The sequence below is a fragment of the Macaca mulatta genome, chromosome 19 (genome assembly GCF_049350105.2).
Source record: "Macaca mulatta isolate MMU2019108-1 chromosome 19, T2T-MMU8v2.0, whole genome shotgun sequence".
Taxonomy (NCBI): Eukaryota; Metazoa; Chordata; class Mammalia; order Primates; family Cercopithecidae; genus Macaca; species Macaca mulatta.
The window spans coordinates 69,756,109-69,774,636 of NC_133424.1; the positions used below are offsets into that span (position 1 = coordinate 69,756,109).

Below are 18,528 nucleotides of genomic sequence, written 5' to 3' on the forward strand. Positions count from 1 at the left end.
TAACCACGATCTCCCGGGCTCAAGTGATCCTCCCACCTCAGCATTCTGAGTAGCTAGGATTACAGGTGCACCACCACACCCGGGTAATTTTTTATTTTTTGTAGAGACGGGGTCTGGCTATGTTGCCCAAGTGATCCTTCCACCTCAGCATCCCAGTGTGCTTGGATTACAGGCATGAGACACCGCGCTGGGCCTGACATTTTTCTTTTCTGCACATTCTCTAGCTGTGTAACTTGCAACTCTCTTCAGCTCTGTGCCTGCAAAATAACTAGACATTCTGTTACCAACAGAGGATGGCCAGATGAGACTGGTCCAGCCGTTATACCTGCACCTTCGTGGAGGCCATTAAGAGTATCCCTATAGGCCGAGTCAGCTGCTGTAAGGCAGAGCATGGATTTCCCCCCGGGGACTAAATCCCATTCTTGAGCTCCAGAGGCTTTGTTCCTACCACTGTAGGCCACCGCGTGGGGTGCCTTGGGAACCCGCCTACCTCCCTACTGCCCTGAGGGCGGACAGAGATGGTCCTAGCAGGTGTGGGAGATGAGGTAGACGATGTCTTCAGTGGGGTCCAAGGCTCATCTGGACCCAGTTCTCAGCCAAGGGGCGGTGAAGGGGGCGTCAGAAAACGCAGGAGCGGCTCCCAGACCCTGGAGGGGACTCAGGGAAGCAGAGGCACTTTCCTCGGCCGCTCCGGGGCCTCCCCAAGAGAAGAAGTCCCCGGGGGAGAGCTGCCCAGGACCCCTTCCTATGGGACGTCTCAGCCCCGCCTCCCTCATCTAGGGACAGTCAAGGGGCTCAGAGCAGGAGTAGTGCGTGCGCGGCCCCCACGTGGCCTCCCGGAACACCTGCCCACAGTGCCACACCTAGATCGCTCCTGTCTTTCACAGAACATCCTCGGCCCTGGCACGGCCTCCAACGCCTTGACCCCGCAGGGGAGGGGGACGAAGCTCCTTCGCTCCCGCAGGAGCGTCAAACACCTGTGGATCCGGCCTCAGCTTCCCGAGCCTGAATCAATGCCTCTAACCACGTGGGCGCTCAGCCGCGACGGGACCACAGAAATGGACCAGCGGCCCGTTTAAGGAGCGACAAGGCCCAGCCCTCTCCTGGACTGTGGCGACGCCATCTCCCTGCGCCCCCAGCGCGGCCGCTTGGCTTTTGTTTGAGGTGACTCTGGGCCGCAGCATCCTTCCCTGCGCCCTGGGTACCGACGGGACTACATTACCCAGAAGGTTTTGGCTCCAGCCGCAGAGATGCTGAGCCAATCCGCGCTGAGAAAAGGGTCGTTTCCGCTTTGGGACCAATAGGTCGGGGAGGTACTTCCTGTATCACTTAAGTGGCGGTCATTTTTGCAGCGCTTGGGTGCATCCAGACCGTCAGAGCTTTGGGAGCGCTTTGTTTGGCGAGAGAGTCGGAAGGCGCGAGGGGAGGGGTCCTCCCGCTGAACAGTCGGGGGTCTAAGGGTCGGCGGCGGCGGGGTTGACGGCTTTGCCCAGGTCCCTGCGCCCGTCGTTGTCAGGTCCCGGCCCCGCTCTGCCCAGACTCCGATGGCTGCGGCTGCGCTGAGGGCCCCGACTCAGGTGAGCGCTGCGTCCACTGGACCTCACCCTCCTTCATCCTCACTCAAATTCTAAAGCCCAGTAAGGGGTGCCTTCTTGGGTCGCTAGGGTCGAGATCCTCATGTCCAGTACAGTGGGGGCTCGTGGGTGGAGTCCCTATTTCCAGAACTTGGGTGATGAGGCATGGAAGAAGGTGACAGGCAAAGGGACCGGCGTTTCTAAACTGTTGGAGATGGAGTGAAGAAGGTTCATACCTGGAGTGCCAAAGTGAGGAGTTTTCCCTCAATTCTTAGGATGCTAGGAGCTGTGGAGGGTTGTGTACAGAAGCGGCGTATGGTCTGAGTTAGGTCTTTCAAAGTTTTCCAAAAACCTCATGGAGTTAGACTAGAACAGAATGGAATAACACAGAATCACAGGGAGATTGGGTTCTTGTGCAAGGTCCCACAGTTGCTAAGAGGTAGCACTGAGGACTGGAAAGCTGAGGCTCAGAAATAATGCAGACATCATCAGTCCATCTGGCTCTGTCCTGGTCAGGAATCCAGGGAAGCCTGAATCAGTAGAGCCCTGTATGGTCACCTGCCTTTCATGATCTTTGGCTTTCCACAGGTGACTGTGTCTCCAGAAACACATATGGACCTCACAAAGGTGAGTGGAGGGTGTCCCAGGCCCTCACTGGTCCTGGCCCCATCCTGGAGTTTCTTCATATATCTTTTTTGCCACCATCCAGTTCTTTGACCTAAGGACTCTTCACAAACCCCAAGCTTGACATCCTGATTCTAGACTGGTGGTTATTTGTAGAAGTTCTTATTGCTGGCAGACAATGGAATGAGGTGTGAAAGGTTGTCCTGCCTAGGTACAATAATATGTAAAGTTGGCAGTGAAGCTGAGCTGGTTCAGGGGAACCCAACTCTCCTTTCTTTCTCATGGGAACTCAGAGCAGCAGGGCAGGACTCAGGTCTGGAATGGCTCTGAGAAATTGGGTGTTTTTATCTGGAGGTGATGGGAACAATGGGAGGTTTAGAGAAGAGGAGGGAGGTTATCTGACACTGGTCTCATCAGGTTCACTGTTAATGCAGCATAGAGAATACTCTGTGGGTGTGATGGAGGCAACCAGGGAGGAGGCTACTGCAGTGGCCAAGGTGAGTTTTGATAGTGGCTTCACCAATGTGGTGGCTGTGAAGGTAGAAGAAGTGGCTGGATTCTGGGTCGGATTTTTAATTAGGCCTGCTTGCATTTTCAGATTTTGAGGGTAAGAGATAGTAGTCAAGCATTACTCCAGGCGTTTTGAGTTTAGCATCTGGGAGGATGGAAGCTCCATCAAATAGCATGTAATAGGATTGATTTTATTTTTATTTTATTTTATTTTTAGACAGAGTCTCACTTTGTCACTCAGATCGAGCAGTGGCTCGATCTCAGCTCATTGCAACCTCCACCTCCCAGGTTCAAGCAATCCTCCTGCCTCAGCCTCCTGAGTGGTTGGGACTACAGACACATAGTACCATGACCTTTTTTTTCTTTTTTTTTTTTTTAGTAGAGACAGGGTTTCACCATGTTGACCAGGCTGGTCTCGAACTCCTGACCTCAGGTGATCCACTCGTCTTGGCCTCCCAAAGTGCTGGGATTACAGGCGTGAGCCACCATGCCCAGCCAATTAATTTTCATTAAGGATAACAGGAGTTCTGTCTTTAGCTATTATCATAGTCTGAGATGTTCCAAAGAATGATATATGGAGACATCAAGTGAGTAGCTGTCCATGTACATCTGGAATTCTAGAAGCGGTTTAAGACAGAGAAATCCAAAAGGTGGTGGCCAGCGTTTGGCCCAGAGTAGCTGTGGGTCACAATTAGGAGTGGGTAATCCTGGTCATGAAGGTAATGCTATTAATAACCCAGGAAAGGGCTGGGCGTGGTGGCTCACACCTGTAATTTCAGCACTTTGGGAGGCCAAGGCAGGCAAATCACTTGAGGTCAGGAGTTCCAGACCAGCTTGGCCAACATGGTGAAACTGTGTCTCCACTAAAAATAAAAAAATTTGCCAGGCATGGTGGCGGGCACCTGTAATCCCAGCTACTACGGAGGCTGAGGCAGAATTGCTTGAGCCTGGGAGGTGGAGGTTGCAGTGAGCCAAGATCACACCACTGCACTCCAGCCTGGGTGACAGAGTGAGACTCCATCTCAAAAAAAAAAACCAAAAAACAAACAAACAAACAAAAACAGAAAAGGAAAGGTCAGGGCTATGACTGTGTCTCGTGCTTGGACACGTGGTAGAGGTGGTGAACATCACAAACAGTTGTGGAAGAAAAGTGGTCATGGGAAGATTGTAGGAAAGTGGATAATCTGGTATATTAGTCTGTTTTCACGCTGCTGATAAAGACAAGTCTCTAGGAAGTTCCAGACTTTCCCACATTTTCCTATCTTCTTCTCAGCCCTCCAAACTGTTCCAACCTCTGCCTGTTACCCAGTTCCAAAATCACTTCCACATTTTCAGTTATCTTTACAGCAGAGCCCCACTTTACTCATACTGATTTACTATATTAGTCCATTTTCTTTTTTTTTTTTTTTTTTTTTGAGACGGAGTCTCGCTCTGTCGCCCAGGCTGGAGTGCAGTGGCCGGATCTCAGCTCACTGCAAGCTCCGCCTCCCAGGTTTACGCCATTCTCCTGCCTCAGCCTCCCGAGTAGCTGGGACTACAGGCACCCGCCTTGCCCGGCTAGTTTGTATTTTTTAGTAGAGACGGGGTTTCACCGGGTTAGCCAGGATGGTCTCGATCTGCTGACCTCGTGATCCGCCCGTCTCGGCCTCCCAAAGTGCTGGGATTACAGGCTTGAGCCACCACGCCCGGCCTATTAGTCCATTTTCATGCTGCTGATAAAGATGTGCTCGAGACTAGGTAATTTGTAAGGAAAAAGAGGTTTAATGGACTCATGATTCCACGTGGCTGGGAAGGCCTCGCAATCATGGTGGAGGGCGAAAGGCTCGTCTTGCATGGCAGCAGACGAGAGAATTTGTTCAGGGGAACTCCCCCCTTATAAAACCATCAAATCTTGTGAGACTTATTTACTATCATGAGAGCAGTATGGGAAAGACCTGCCCCCATGATTTGATTACCTCCCACCAGGTCCCTCCCATGATGTGGGAATTGTGGGAGCTACAATTCAAGATGAGATTTGGGTGGGGACACAGCCAAATCATATCATCTGGTAAGTGGTCAAGGCTTCCAAGGCATTGAGGACATAAGACAGACATGGAGACAAAGAAATAATTGGTGGAAGATGATACTGAAGCCAGGTACAGTGGATTGTGTCCCTGCAAAATTCATATCCTTAAACGCTAATTCCAGTGTGATGGTATTTGGAGGTTGGGCCTTTGGGAGATAATTAGGTCATGAGGGTGAAGCCCTAATGAATGGGATTAGTGAGTGCTCTTAAACAAAGAGGCCAGAGAGCTACTACCTAGTGCTCTTTCCACCAAGTGAGGATATACGAAATCAGCAGTCTACAACCTGGAAAGAGCCCACACCAGAACCTGACCATGCTGGCACTCTGATCTCAGGCTTCCCGCCTGCAGATCTCTGAGAAATAAATTTCTGTTGTTGATAAGCCACCCAGTTTGTGGTATTATGCTAGCAGCCCAAACTGATGAAAACACTAGGACTAGTGCTTATTCACCATGGTAAAACCTCACCAGGAATTTGTTGTGACCCTTGATGTGTCTGGGGAAGGTGTCAGTCAAGCAGTTGAATAAGTTTAGTAGTACAAGTGTTCATCTGTATGAGTCATTAGGTTGGAGGTAGAGAGCCACTGAGAGTCTGTGCCAACAAGGGCACTGATTTTGAAAGAAGGTTAAGAGGTGAGAGGAAGGTTGTTGACTGAAGAGGGGACATCAAGTGCAGCACAAGTGGAGGACGGTCATCAGTGTCTGACATCAGTGATTCTTGGTGGCTGAGGTTGAAGCAAGGAACAGAGTCAGGAAGATAGCCCTTCAGAGCAGGATGGGGGCTGTCTATGACAGTAGGAACCATCAGAGGTCTGTGTAGCACTGAATGCTGTCTCAATTTGGTGGGCAGAAGGGTTGAGGTGGCTATGGGAGTGAGACTGAGCGAGAATGGTTCAAAGAATGATGTGCACATGGAGAGGGAGTGTGAACTGAAGGACCCAGGCCCCTGGCATTGAGGACTGAAGGGTGAAAGGTGAACCCACATTTGATTGTGTCTAGGAGGCACTATCTGAAAGATTCTTGGGGAACTGCCTGACAAGAAGGGATACACCCCTACATACTGGGCCCAAAGTTTCGATGTGGTGCATCCTGCCCACCTCCTGGTTGGTACTGTAGAAGGATACAGTGATCACTGGACCGTGAAGAGAGAGTGGACATCTGTGTCACCAGGGTGTGTATTTTCTTAAGGTGGGGATGAATGAGTGGGTGGATGAACTTGATGTGGAGGCGTTGATTGTGGAGTGACCTGTCCCCATCATGACAGGGCTGTGTGACCTTTGAGGACATCGCCATTTACTTCTCACAGGAAGAGTGGGGACTTCTTGATGAGGCTCAGAGACGCCTGTACCTTGAAGTGATGCTGGAGAACTTTGCCCTTGTAGCCTCACTGGGTAAGGCCCTAACACCAACTCCAGTGTCTTGGTCTGTCTGTGCTCTTTTGCTGACTTCCCCATTCTCTTGGGATATGTGCTATGGGAGCCAGCACTGTGCACTGCCTGAGCAGCCCTAACACCTGCTGCCCAGTTGTCTGGGAAGTGGGTGTTCTTCAGTCAGCCGAATGGATCTCTCTTGCTTGCTTTCTTCTTGGCTGGGTGTCTGTGTTCAGATCCATGACACCTTGTGTCCCAAGTTCCCTGCACCCCCATCTGCTAGCTGACATTTTCTTGTGGCTACCTGTGTCATGATTGTAGTCATTGTCATGGTCTATACTTATGGGGACAGTGGGCTCTTCTTACTCACTCCTTCTAGTTTGTTTAATCGTAATAACTTTCTTTCCCATGGGCTGTTTTGTGCTGAGTCGTTCTGCATCAGTGCTGATGACTCACATGTTCTGTCTTTCTGGTAGGACTTAGCTTCATGAAGGTCCCACACAGCTAGACAACTGAGGGTGTGCGGAGAAACCTGGTTGCTTTAAAGGGTGAACATGGTCTCAGAGAAGGCCTGGGCTTGTTGACTGGCAGCTGGTTGGGGGCATGATATCCAGGCTGTTTTCAGGTCACATAAGGAGCCTGTCCTGTCTTCACCACTGTTTGGGTGCACATGCCACTGGCCAAACCTTATTTCTATATTTTCTTCCCTGTACTTGACACTTTTCTGTCTTATTATTTTTATCTATGACTTCTAGCACCTGGCTACCTCCACCTTTCTGATCTTCATGCATCATCTGCTCCTCTGCACTGCTCCCTCTGCAATGTTTTCCAACATTGACACAAACATAATGTCTTGTGAAGTATGTATATATGATTACATGAAGATATGTGATCATATGACTTGCTACTCAGTTTCAATTGTATTTTCCTGGGCTTGGGCACAGTCAACCTTCTGCACAGCATGCAGGTGTCACCAGCAGACAAAGTCCTCCTGAACACTATGTGGTGAGTTTTAGGAATTGGAAGGCTACTCAAGGATAACTTTTGAGGCTGTTGGTAGAGGAATGGTTTGAAGACAATGCCATTCCCTGTCCTCCATCCCATCCTTGTGTCCTTTATTTGGTGAGGCCTCCCTCATTCTGTGATCTTCAGAGATCCAGTATTGCAAAGCAACCCCTTCCTCAACCTGCCCTCAGCTCCATTATCCTCAAAACAAACCTGGTGAATCATTCCTTTGGTATGTGTATAATGGGGCTTCCTGCTCTCAGCATAGTCAATATATATTTCATCAGCAGTTCTCTGCTTTCAGGTTGTGGCCATGGAACAGAGGATGAAGAGACACCTTCTGAGCAGAATGTTTCTGTAAGAGTATCACAGTCAAAGGCAGGTTCATCCACACAGAAGACTCAATCCTGTGAGATGTGTGTCCCAGTCCTGAAAGATATTCTGCATTTGGCTGATCTCCCTGGGCAGAAACCATACTTGGTTGGAGAATGTACAAACCATCACCAGCACCAGAAGCATCACAGTGCAAAGAAATCCTTGAAGAGGGACATGGACAGAGCCTCATATGTGAAGCGCTGCCTATTCCGTATGTCATTGAAGCCCTTTCGCAAATGGGAGGTTGGAAAGGACCTCCCAGCCATGTTGGGGCTTCTGAGGTCCCTGGTCTTTCCTGGAGGCAAGAAACCCAACACAATTACTGAATGTGGGGAGGACGTTTGCAGTCAAAAAAGTCATTACAAGTCACGTGAATGTGGGAAGGCTTCCAGGCACAAACACACTCCTGTTCATCATCCAAGAGTCTACACTGGAAAAAAGCTTTATGAGTGTAGCAAATGTGGGAAAGCCTTCCGGGGCAAGTACTCACTTGTTCAGCACCAGAGAGTCCATACTGGAGAAAGGCCTTGGGAGTGCAGTGAATGTGGAAAATTCTTTAGCCAAACCTCCCACCTGAATGACCATCGGAGAATCCACACCGGAGAAAGGCCTTATGAGTGCAGCGAATGTGGAAAATTATTTAGACAAAACTCCAGCCTTGTTGACCACCAGAAAATACACACTGGAGCAAGGCCTTATGAGTGCAGCCAGTGTGGGAAGTCCTTTAGCCAAAAAGCCACCCTTGTTAAACACCAAAGAGTTCACACTGGAGAAAGGCCTTATAAGTGTGGTGAATGTGGGAATTCCTTTAGTCAAAGTGCCATTCTTAATCAACACCGAAGAATTCACACTGGAGCAAAGCCTTATGAGTGTGGCCAGTGTGGGAAATCCTTTAGTCAAAAAGCTACCCTCATTAAACACCAGAGAGTTCACACTGGAGAAAGGCCTTATAAGTGTAGTGAATGTGGGAAATCCTTTAGTCAAAGCTCCATCCTTATTCAACACCGGAGAATTCATACTGGAGCAAGGCCTTATGAGTGTGGCCAGTGTGGAAAGTCCTTTAGCCAAAAGTCAGGCCTCATTCAACACCAAGTGGTTCACACTGGAGAAAGGCCTTATGAGTGTGACAAATGTGGGAATTCCTTTAGCCAGTGCTCCAGCCTCATACATCACCAAAAATGCCATAACACATAGAGGCCTCATGAATGCAGCAAATGTGGAAGCGCCTTCAACTCAAGATCTATCATCATTTAGCTCCTGAAAGTCCACACTTAAGTAGAGCCTTAGACCTACAGGGAATGTGCTGTCTCTGTAGTACTGTAGCAGTAGAGGGCCTTTGTGAGGGAGCCATCTGCCTAAAGTTGAAACTCATTCTTCCTTGTTTGTCTGGTAGAAACCATCTACCCTCTGCCACCTTGCACAGTGGGCATTGGTCACACTGATGTGCTAAGGCAAGGCAGACATTTGTGTGTTCTCTTAGTCTTTGGAGGAAATCTTGAGCAATCTAAGCCTTTAGAGAAAATTCATTCTTTTTTCTGACAGATCACAGCATACATGTGACCCAGTTTTGGTCAGGAGGGCCCAGCCTTGGTTCTGCTGGACGCTTATGTGCAAGGATTCCCTTTATGTAAATTCTTGGTCTCACATGACACCTGGTCATTCTTCTAGCCTCCAAGTCACCACCTGGTGAATGGCTGCCTCACATTGCTCCAGTTTGTGCACTAATAAAAGCCTTATATTTGAATCTACTTGTAGTCTTGGGGTTTTGTTTACTGTGTGGGGTGGCTGGGAAACAGACTTCAACTCTATATGAAGGAATGGACAGCTTTTGTGGGCCTCTGCAGGAGAAGTAAGATGACGGAGTAATTCTCATTCTGGTTTTGGTCCTACTTGCTTTGCTACCTAAAATCTAGGAAACAGTGCAAGGTTTTGGCTATTCTTTGTGGCCTGGATCCCTATTCTTTCTGTGAGACTAGAGGTCATCCTGAGGAGAGGCCAGCTGTTATGACAAGCACCTGTGCTTCAGGGAATAGGACAATTTTATTCCATTGTTTCCAGAGGATGTCATATGATGCCCAGCGCTGTTGAGATTTTCATGGGGTTCTATAAGGAGACATGCCCTGATATCAAACATTCCATAGGCTGATGTCGCTCAGAAGACAACGGGAGTCACGTATGAACTGTAATTGGTACAGAAATACTGTACTCTGTGTACTGTAGCAAACTAGTTGGAATGTGCCTCTTGTAAAAGTACATTTACAAATCTTTCCGTGACTGGCTTCGAGCAGTCATAGGACCTAGAAATCTCTGTATGTCCAATAACTTAGGTTATTGTCAGCAAAAATAAAGGTTTTTTTGTTTGTTTGTTTGTTTTGTTTTTAATTGTTGACTTTCTAGGTTGTTCACCTCAAGTTCATTGCTGTAGAGGTAGAAAAAGGAGGATAAAGATAATAGAAGTCCTATAGGCCAGGGATATATTGATAGGTCTTGTGATTTCCACCAGTGTTGCTGTTGTCTCAAATTGCCACAGCCTTCATTGCTTGCCAACATTTCCTGCACGGAGGGACGCATGGTTGCCCTTCCCCAGGCCTGAAGAGAGAGTGCGGTCAACATGAGATTGCAAGGCATTCTGGTTTTTGAAAGGTGGAAGATCAGATACTTTACTTTGAAACATGTTTTACAAACTTTCTTGATGTATAAGTGATGTGCCATAGTTTACATCCATTTATGGTGTATAATTTGAAGAGTTTGTCATATAAGCCTGTGAAACCATCATAATCATGATCATGAACATATTCCTGATTCACCTTTTGTTGTTTTACAATCTCTGCGTGCACTTTCCAGGCCTTCAGGAGTCCCGTCATTTACTTTCCCTACAGGAGAATAGTTTGTGTTTTCTAGGATTTTATGTGAATTGAATCATAAAATACTACATTTTTCCTGATGATGCACAATTTTTTTTTTTTTTTTTTTTTTTTTTGAGATGGAGTCTCACTCCGTCACTAGGCTGGAATGCAGTGGCGCGATCTTGGCTGTCTCCAACCTCTGCCTCCTGGGTTCCAGCGATTCTCCTGCCTCAGCCCCCTGAGAAGCTGGGACTACAGGCATGCGCCACCATGCCCAACTAATTTTTGTATTTTTAGTAGAAATGTTGTTTCACCATGTTGGCCAGGATGGTCTCGATCTTTTGACCTTGTGATCCACCAACCTTGGCCTCCCAAAGTGCTGGGATTACAGGCATGAGCCACTGTGCCAGCCGATGCACAATTATTTTTAAGATTTACCAGTATTGCTTATGTGAATAGTTCATTTGTATTGCTGAGAAATATTCTGTGGCTATGTCAAAATTTGGATAAACAGCTGGATGCTTTCCAGTTTTGGGCTGTTGCAAATAATGCTACTATGAACATAGGCATATAATTCTTAATATGCAGAAGTGCTTTATTTCTCCTGTGTTAGCAGTACAGTGTATGTGAATGCTTCACTTTTAAAGACACGACCAGACTATAACCTGACTCTACCATCTGCATTCCCATCAATAGTATGTGAAGCTTCCCATTTCTCTACATTCTTGCCATGCTTGGTATAGTTAGTCATTTTAATTTTAGTTGTTTTAAGCTGTATAATAGCATCTCTCTGTGATTTTATTGCATTTTTCTGGTATTTTATGGTATTGAACACTTGAACATCTTGTGTCAAGTTGCCACCTGTATATCCTCTTTGGAAGAATGTTTATTAATGTCTTTTGCTTATTTTTAAATGGATGTTGGTGATATTTTCTTTTTCATTAATAAATAGACATGTATAACAAAGACATGTTGGAACTTTACTCACTCTTCAGTAATGTGATGCACTTCTTTGCTAAATGATAAAATTGTTTTCAAATACTGGGAAAATACTTTCTCAATTTTTTGGTCTATTCTATTCACAGTGTAACAACCTCAGCTGGGCACAGTGGCTCACGCCTGTAATCCCAGCACTTTGGGAGGCTGAGGCGGGTGGATCACCTGAGGTTGGGAGTTCGAGACCAGCCTGACCAACATGGATAAACCCCGTCTCTACTAAAATTACAAAATTAGCCGGGTGTGGTGGCGCATGCCTGTAATCCCAGCTACTAGGGTGCTGAGGCAGGAGAATCACTTGAACCTGCGAGGTGGACGTTGCAGTGAGCTGAGATTGTGCCATTGCACTCCAGCCTGGGTGACAGACCGAGACTCCATCTCAAAAAACAAAAACAAAAACAAACCAAAAAAAAACCTCAGACACTATATACCTGAAACACTACCTTCATTTACAAATTCTCCTTCACTTTCTTAGGTCTAACCATTCAATGAAACAAATAAGCCCTGGCTTTTAATATTTGCCAATTTCCCTGGTAAAATTCTCCCACCATGGCCAATTATAAGTTGTCAAAATAATGTCATTGAATATGAATTGAGAAGAAGTGGGTAGTGTCACACCATTGTATTCTATTTTCACCATGCCGATACAGTAGCCACAGATAACCCCAAGAACATGTATGTAGGAACATACAGCCTGTGGTGTGGCAAGACTGATGCCCTCTTGAAGTGAAGATGTCATAGTCACCTATGTTCTGAAGCAGTAGCATAGGTATCATCAAAATGCTTTTCTCCCCCAGTGGTCATGAGTCTTGGCAAGAAAGTCTGAAGATGTCAGCAGCTTCACGTTTTACCCTAAAAACTCCAGGCCAGGCGTGTTGGCTCACGCCTGTAATCCCAACACTTTGGGAGGCCAAGGTGGGTGGATCACAAGATCAGGAGATGGAGACCATCCTGGCCTCCATCTCTACTAAATGGTGAAACCCCATCTCTACTAAAAGTACAAAAATTAGCCAGTTGTGGTGGCCCACAGCTACTGTGCCTGTGATCCCAGCTACTGGGGAGGCTGAGTCAGGAGAATCACTTGAACCCAGGAGGTGGAGGTTGCCGTGAGCCAAGATCATGCTATTGCACTCCAGCCTGGCAACAGACAACAGAGGTGAAACTCCGTCTCAAAAACAAAACAAAACAAAACAAAAAAACCTCCAGCCTTGTTGACCACTATAAAAAGAGTCCTAAAAAGGATGTAAAGGATACTGCTTTCTGGAGGGCGGATACAGGGATCCATTGTCTCACAGCTGCACAAGACATCACTTCTGTTCATGATTCCCTATGAAATATTTCTGAAAACAATTTCTTTTTTTTTTTTTTTTTTTTTTTTTTTTTGAGACGGAGTCTCGCTCTGTCCCCCAGGCTGGAGTGCAGTAGCCGGATCTCAGCTCACTGCAAGCTCTGCCTCCCGGGTTTACGCCATTCTCCTGCCTCAGCCTCCCAAGTAGCTGGCACTACAGGCGCCCACCACCTCGCCCGGCTAGTTTTTTTGTATTTTTTAGTAGAGACGGGGTTTCACCGTGTTAGCCAGGATGGTCTCGATCTCCTGATCTCGTGATCCGCCCGTCTCGGCCTCCCAAAGTGCTGGGATTACAGGCTTGAGCCACCGCGCCCGGCTGAAAACAATTTCTTAGCCTCTTTCTCCTTCTTTGGCCTTTCACCTTCGTTGGCCTTTGGAATAGGCCTGCTCACTATAGAACAATGTATATATAAGAGTAAAACAGGCCGGGCGCGGTGGCTCAAGCCTGTAATCCCAGCACTTTGGGAGGCCGAGACGGGCGGATCACGAGGTCAGGAGATCGAGACCATCCTGGCTAACACAGTGAAACCCCGTCTCTACTAAAAAATACAAAAAACTAGCCGGCCGAGGTGGCGGGCGCCTGTAGTCCCAGCTACTCGGGAGGCTGAGGCAGGAGAATGGCGGGAACCCGGGAGGCGGAGCTTGCAGTGAGCTGAGATCCGGCCACAGCACTCCAGCCTGGGCGACAGAGCGAGACTCAGTCTCAAAAAAAAAAAAAAAAGAGTAAAACAGTAAAATGATTAGGAAGTGACAACTTTTGAATATTTATTACTTGTGTTTTTACAAGTGGCTTAAGTGAAATCTAGTTGTCTTAAGTTCTGCATATTTAAAGTACACAATTCCTATGTTAATACGTACTTAAACCCCTGAAACTATAAGTTTCCACCTGCCCTTTTTAGTCCATCCCTCTTAACAAGTAATGGGTACAAAAACATATTTTTCCTCTTCTAATGGATATTTTCAAGTATATACACAAATGGAAAAGACTATGTTCAGAAGCACTATGAAACCTTCCTAAATCGTCCATATTACTTATCATTTAGTAGCTGTTCTTGTTTCAACTCTTTTCACACATAATTATTTTACTTACAATTCCCACATCTTGTCATTCAATGCTGCATCTCTTCAGAATGCATTTCCAAGCATAAGAGCTCTTTCATAATTCCTATAACTTTATCAATCATTATTTAAGGCATCATAAAATATATCATCAGTGCTCAGTTGCCTCGAATTGTCTCCAAAATTGATTTTTAAGACAAATTCATTGCAATCAGATCCAAAATGAATCTATATGGCTATTAATAGTTTCATCTGGTGAGTCTATAATAATATATAGCTACCACTTTTTATTATTATTCTTGAAGTTGATGAGACATTTGTCCAGAATTTGCCACATTCTGGAATGGTGTGTGTTTTTGTTTTGTTTTGTGTCTCTCTGATGTCATTTAATATGCTGACCCTTTCTCCATATTCCTGTGCACTAGATATTAAGGAAATGGGTAATTGAACTCTGGTCCTGCAGATAGGTGTGCAATAGTAACACACTTACGCAGTGTGTGACTGTGTTGTGTGTATATGTGTGTCTATTCACAGGGTGACATTCACAGACATCTGGAGGCTTAGAGATTATTGAAAAAGGAAAAAAGGAAGAAGCACTTTGTTTCTGCTTCCTCTAAGACATCTGAGAAAGTTTCTCAACTGATTTGAAATGTGAAACAATGCCAAAACAATTACCATAGATCCAGTAATAGTGCTTCTTGGTTTTACTCAAATGAGTTAAACACTTATGTCCACACAAAATCTTGTACATGAATATTTATAGCACCTTTGTTCATAATTGGCAAAATTTGGTAGCAACCAAAATGTCCTTCAGTAAGTGAATAGATAAGTGTGGTACATCTAGAAAATGGTATATTTTTCCACATTAAAATAAATAATAAAAGATGTGGAAGAATCTTAAATACATATTTCTTTTTTTTTTTTTTTTTTTTGAGACGGAGTCTTGCTCTGTCACCCAGGCTGGAGTGCAGTGGCCGGATCTCAGCTCACTGCAAGCTCCGCCTCCCGGGTTTACGCCATTCTCCTGCCTCAGCCTCCCGAGTAGCTGGGACTACAGGCGCCCGCCACCTCGCCCGGCTATTTTTTTGTATTTTTTAGTAGAGACGGGGTTTCACCGTGTTAGCCGGGATCGTCTCTCGATCTCCTGACCTTGTGATCCGCCCATCTCGGCCTCCCAAAGTGCTGAGATTACAGGCTTGAGCCACCGCGCCCGGCCTTAAATACATATTTCTAAGTGAAGGGATCTGATATGGTTCGGCTGTGTCCCTACTCAAATCTCATCTTGAATTGTAACTCCTACATGTCATGGGAGGAACCCAGTGGGAGGTGACTGAATTATAGGGGTGGGTTTTTCCCCCGCTGTTCTCATGACAGTAAATTAGTCTCACGAGATCTGATGTCTTTAAAAACAGGAGTTTACCTGCACAAGCTTATTCTCTTTGCCTGCTGCCATCCACCTAGGATATGACTTGCTCCTCCTTGCCTTCATTAAGTGTGAGGCTTCCCCAGCCATGTGGAACTGTGAGTTCTCCATTAAACCTCTTTCCTTTGTGAATTGCCCAGTCTTGGGTATGTCTTTTTCAGCAGCACAAAAATGGACTATTAAAGGATCCAAACTAAAAGGACTACATACTGTGATTTGAACTATATGACATTCCAGAAAAAGCAAAACTATGGAGACAGTAAAAAGTGAGTGGTTGCCAGGGGCTTGGGCTAAGGGAGGAAGGGATGAACAGGTGGAGCATGGAAGACTTTTAGGGCAGTGAAACTACTCTGTGAAACTACCATGGTGTGTACAAGTCACTATACACTTGTTAAAACCCATATAACGTCCAGCTAGAGTAAATCCTAATGTAAACTATAGATTTGGGATGATAACTATATGCCAATGTACCATAAATTGTAACAAATATACTATTCTAGTGGGGAATGTTTATAGTGGAGAGGCTGTAACATGCATAGGGGCAAGGGATATGTGGAAGCTCTGTAATTTTTTGCTCAATTTTCCTATGAACCAAAACTGCTCTAAAAAATAATCTATTAAAACTTTACCAGCCTGAGCAACATGGTGAGACCCCGTCCCTACAAAAAATCAAAAAATTATCGGGGCATAGTGGTACAGGTGCACACCTGTGTTTCCAGCTACTCTGGAGGCTGACGTGGGAGGATTGCTTGAACCCAGGAATTCAAAGCTACAGTGAGCTCAGATTGTGCCACTGCACTCCAGCCTGGATGACAGAGTGAGACTCTGTCTCAAAAAAAAATTAAAATTAACTAATTTGTAAATCAGTTTAAAATATTTATTTAGCAATGTTTGTGCTGTGTATGTATTTGTATAACCCAAGGAAGATTCATGTTAACAAATTGAATTTGGTAAGCCAGTTATTTCCATGAGCAGCCTAGTTAATTTATCTACTTAAACAACAAAAACAAGTAGATATACAGATTTTTCTGGCACTTTTCAAGCTTACTATTTCCCTATTTTGACTATTAGCCTAAGAAATTGCCATAAGAGCTGTGTGTACCTGTAGCCCCAGCTACTTGGGAGGCTGAGGCGGGAGGATCACTTGAGACCAGGAGTTTTAAACCAGCCTGGGCAACATATCAAGAACCCTGTCTGTGTGTGTATATATATATATATATATATATTTTTTTTTTTTAATTAGCTGGGCACAGTAGTGAGTGCCTGCAATCCCATACACTCAGGAAGCTGATACAGAAATGTCGCTGGAGCCCCAGAGTTTGAGGCTGCAGTAATATATGATCCTGCCACTGCACTCCAGCCTGGGCAACAGAGCAAGACTCTTCCTCAAAAAAAAAAAAATTACCATTAGACACTCAAATATGCAGACAAAATGAGTCCTTTGTGGAGTCACTCAGAAGAGCTCCCCACCTACCTTTCTATATGAAATCATGCTGGAGCCAGACCTTCTCCCTTTCTTTTCAGACAGGACTTCAATTCAGCAACTGAAAAGCTATCTGCTCTACATGTCTTCAGGGTAAACTTTTCCAGAGTTAAGCCAAATGTACTCATAGACTTATATATGAGTGCACTAAAAAAAGCAAAGTAAGTCTATGTTCAGTTCAATTAATTATGTTCAATATTCTTTTTTTTTTTTTTTCCTGAGACGGAGACTCGCTCTGTCACCAGGCTGGAGTGCAGTGGCGTGATCTCGGCTCACTGCAATCTCCACCTCCTGGGTTCAAGCGATTCTCCTGCCTCAGTCTCCCAAGTAGCTGGGACTACAGGTGTGTGCCACCACACCCAGCTAATTTTTGTATTTTTAGTGGAGATGGGGCTTCACCATGTTGGCCAGGCTGGTCTTGATCTCTTGCCCTCATGATCAGCCTGCCTCGGTCTCCTAAAGTGCTGGGATTACAGGCATGAGCCACCACACCCGGCCTAGCCACAAGATTATTAATAGTTGTGATGTTTAATGTTTTGTGCCAACTTGCCTGCATTAAGGGCTACCGAAATAGTTGGGAAAACCTTAATATAGGATGTGTCTGTGAGAATGTTTATGGAAGATACTAGCATTTGAGTCTGTAGACAACGTAAAGGAGATCTGGCCTCATCAGTGTTAGGGGGCAACATCCAATGCTTTGAGAGCCAAAATAGAACAAAAAGGCAGAGAAAGAGCAAGTTACTCTCTTCTTGTCCTGGGTCATCCATCTTCTTCTGCTTTCCAACATTAAAGTTCTTGAATCTTGGGCCTTTGGACTCTGGAACATACAAGAATGACCCTCACCCCGTTCTCAGGCCTTCAGCCTCCAACTGGGAATTTCACCATAGGCTCCCTTGGTTTTCAGGCCTTCAGATGCAGACTGAATACCACCCAACTTCGTGATTTACCAGGTTGCAAAAAGCATATCCTGGGACTTCTTAGTCTCCATAACTGGATGAGCCAATTCCCATAATAAATCCCCTCTTGTACATCTATGTACCCTATTGGTTCTGTGTTTCTCTGGAGAATCCTAACACAATGGCTTTCAGCAATTTTCATTTCACAACTGTTTTTCTGAGATAATCTCAACTCCCCTCGCAGGCACTGTCTCTGCAGTAACAGTATCAATGATCAAAATTTTCCATCAAAGAGATGAAGCTAGGTGTCCCTAACTTTTATTCTGGCATTCTGGTGTCCCCTTTGCACAAGTGCTCTAACTGTGAACACTACAGACACTGTTCTACTTTAAAATGACATATGCTAAGTGGCTCTTTTGTTTAGAAAGTTGCTACAATCCTAAAAGAAGCATATCTAAGAATATGCAGGAAGAAATATTATATGAATAAAACACTGTTCCTTACAGGATTAGACACACTTACTGATTACACAGGCAGGAGAGGCATTTTCTGTGAGAACCAGAGACAGAATTCCACTTTCGTCCACCTGCTTTGGTGCGATCTAACGGATGTTTTATCATTCCTGTCGTGGCTCTGTGTAAACTCTATTTCCCTCATTCCTTACTGAGCATAATGAAATTCACAAAGCTGACTCTAACGTTCTACTCTACATAAATGTGTGGAGAAAGAAGGTAATGTTTACTAGGTTCTCACCATGGATAGAGGCATTTTGTATCTGAATGACTCCGACTACCTAGGTGACTAGTTGTACACAATACTCTCCAAAAATCTCTGTATGGTACCTTACAGCAGCGAAGCTTCTCCCTGGTCCAAGGAGGCTGGAGACACCACCTCTCAGGCTTCCCCTCCACAGCACGGGGCCATTCCTCCCTGAGGTCCTGGAGAAGAGCAAGCTC

At 45.7% G+C, this 18,528-nt stretch overlaps 1 protein-coding gene and 1 long non-coding RNA gene across 5 annotated transcripts; one reads left to right on the forward strand and one right to left on the reverse strand.

Moving 5' to 3' along the window:
- The first annotated feature begins 1,327 nt into the window (after positions 1–1,327).
- On the forward strand, positions 1,328–9,887 carry ZIK1 (zinc finger protein interacting with K protein 1). 4 transcript variants are annotated; one of them, XM_077980055.1, is made up of 5 exons: positions 1,328–1,577; positions 2,163–2,201; positions 5,771–5,942; positions 6,036–6,162; positions 7,451–9,887. In XM_077980055.1, the coding sequence occupies exons 4-5, from the start codon at positions 6,129–6,131 to the stop codon at positions 8,713–8,715; spliced, it is 1,299 nt and encodes a 432-aa protein (XP_077836181.1). In that variant the 5' UTR covers positions 1,328–1,577; positions 2,163–2,201; positions 5,771–5,942; positions 6,036–6,128; the 3' UTR covers positions 8,716–9,887. The 4 variants fall into 4 exon arrangements, with proteins under 4 accessions (XP_077836181.1, XP_001094516.2, XP_014980557.2 ...); XM_001094516.5 differs by lacking the exon at positions 5,771–5,942; XM_015125071.3 differs by lacking the exon at positions 2,163–2,201.
- LOC144337121 (uncharacterized) lies at positions 6,877–18,523 on the reverse strand. Its single transcript, XR_013409750.1, has 2 exons — positions 18,415–18,523; positions 6,877–10,110 (listed from the first exon to the last, which is right to left on the reverse strand). It is a non-coding gene; the product is annotated as an uncharacterized LOC144337121 (long non-coding RNA).
- Between the last annotated feature and the right edge of the window lie 5 nt (positions 18,524–18,528).

What these genes read in the sequence shown, in the direction of transcription:
- ZIK1 (XM_001094516.5), top strand. Translation starts at nt 1,545, where the DNA reads ATGGCTGCGGCTGCGCTGAGGGCCCCGACTCAG. An exon ending in CACATATGGACCTCACAAAG is followed by an intron (nt 2,202 to 6,035) that starts GTGAGTGGAGGG and finishes CCATCATGACAG; the next exon opens with GGCTGTGTGACCTTTGAGGA. An exon ending in TGCCCTTGTAGCCTCACTGG is followed by an intron (nt 6,163 to 7,450) that starts GTAAGGCCCTAA and finishes CTCTGCTTTCAG; the next exon opens with GTTGTGGCCATGGAACAGAG.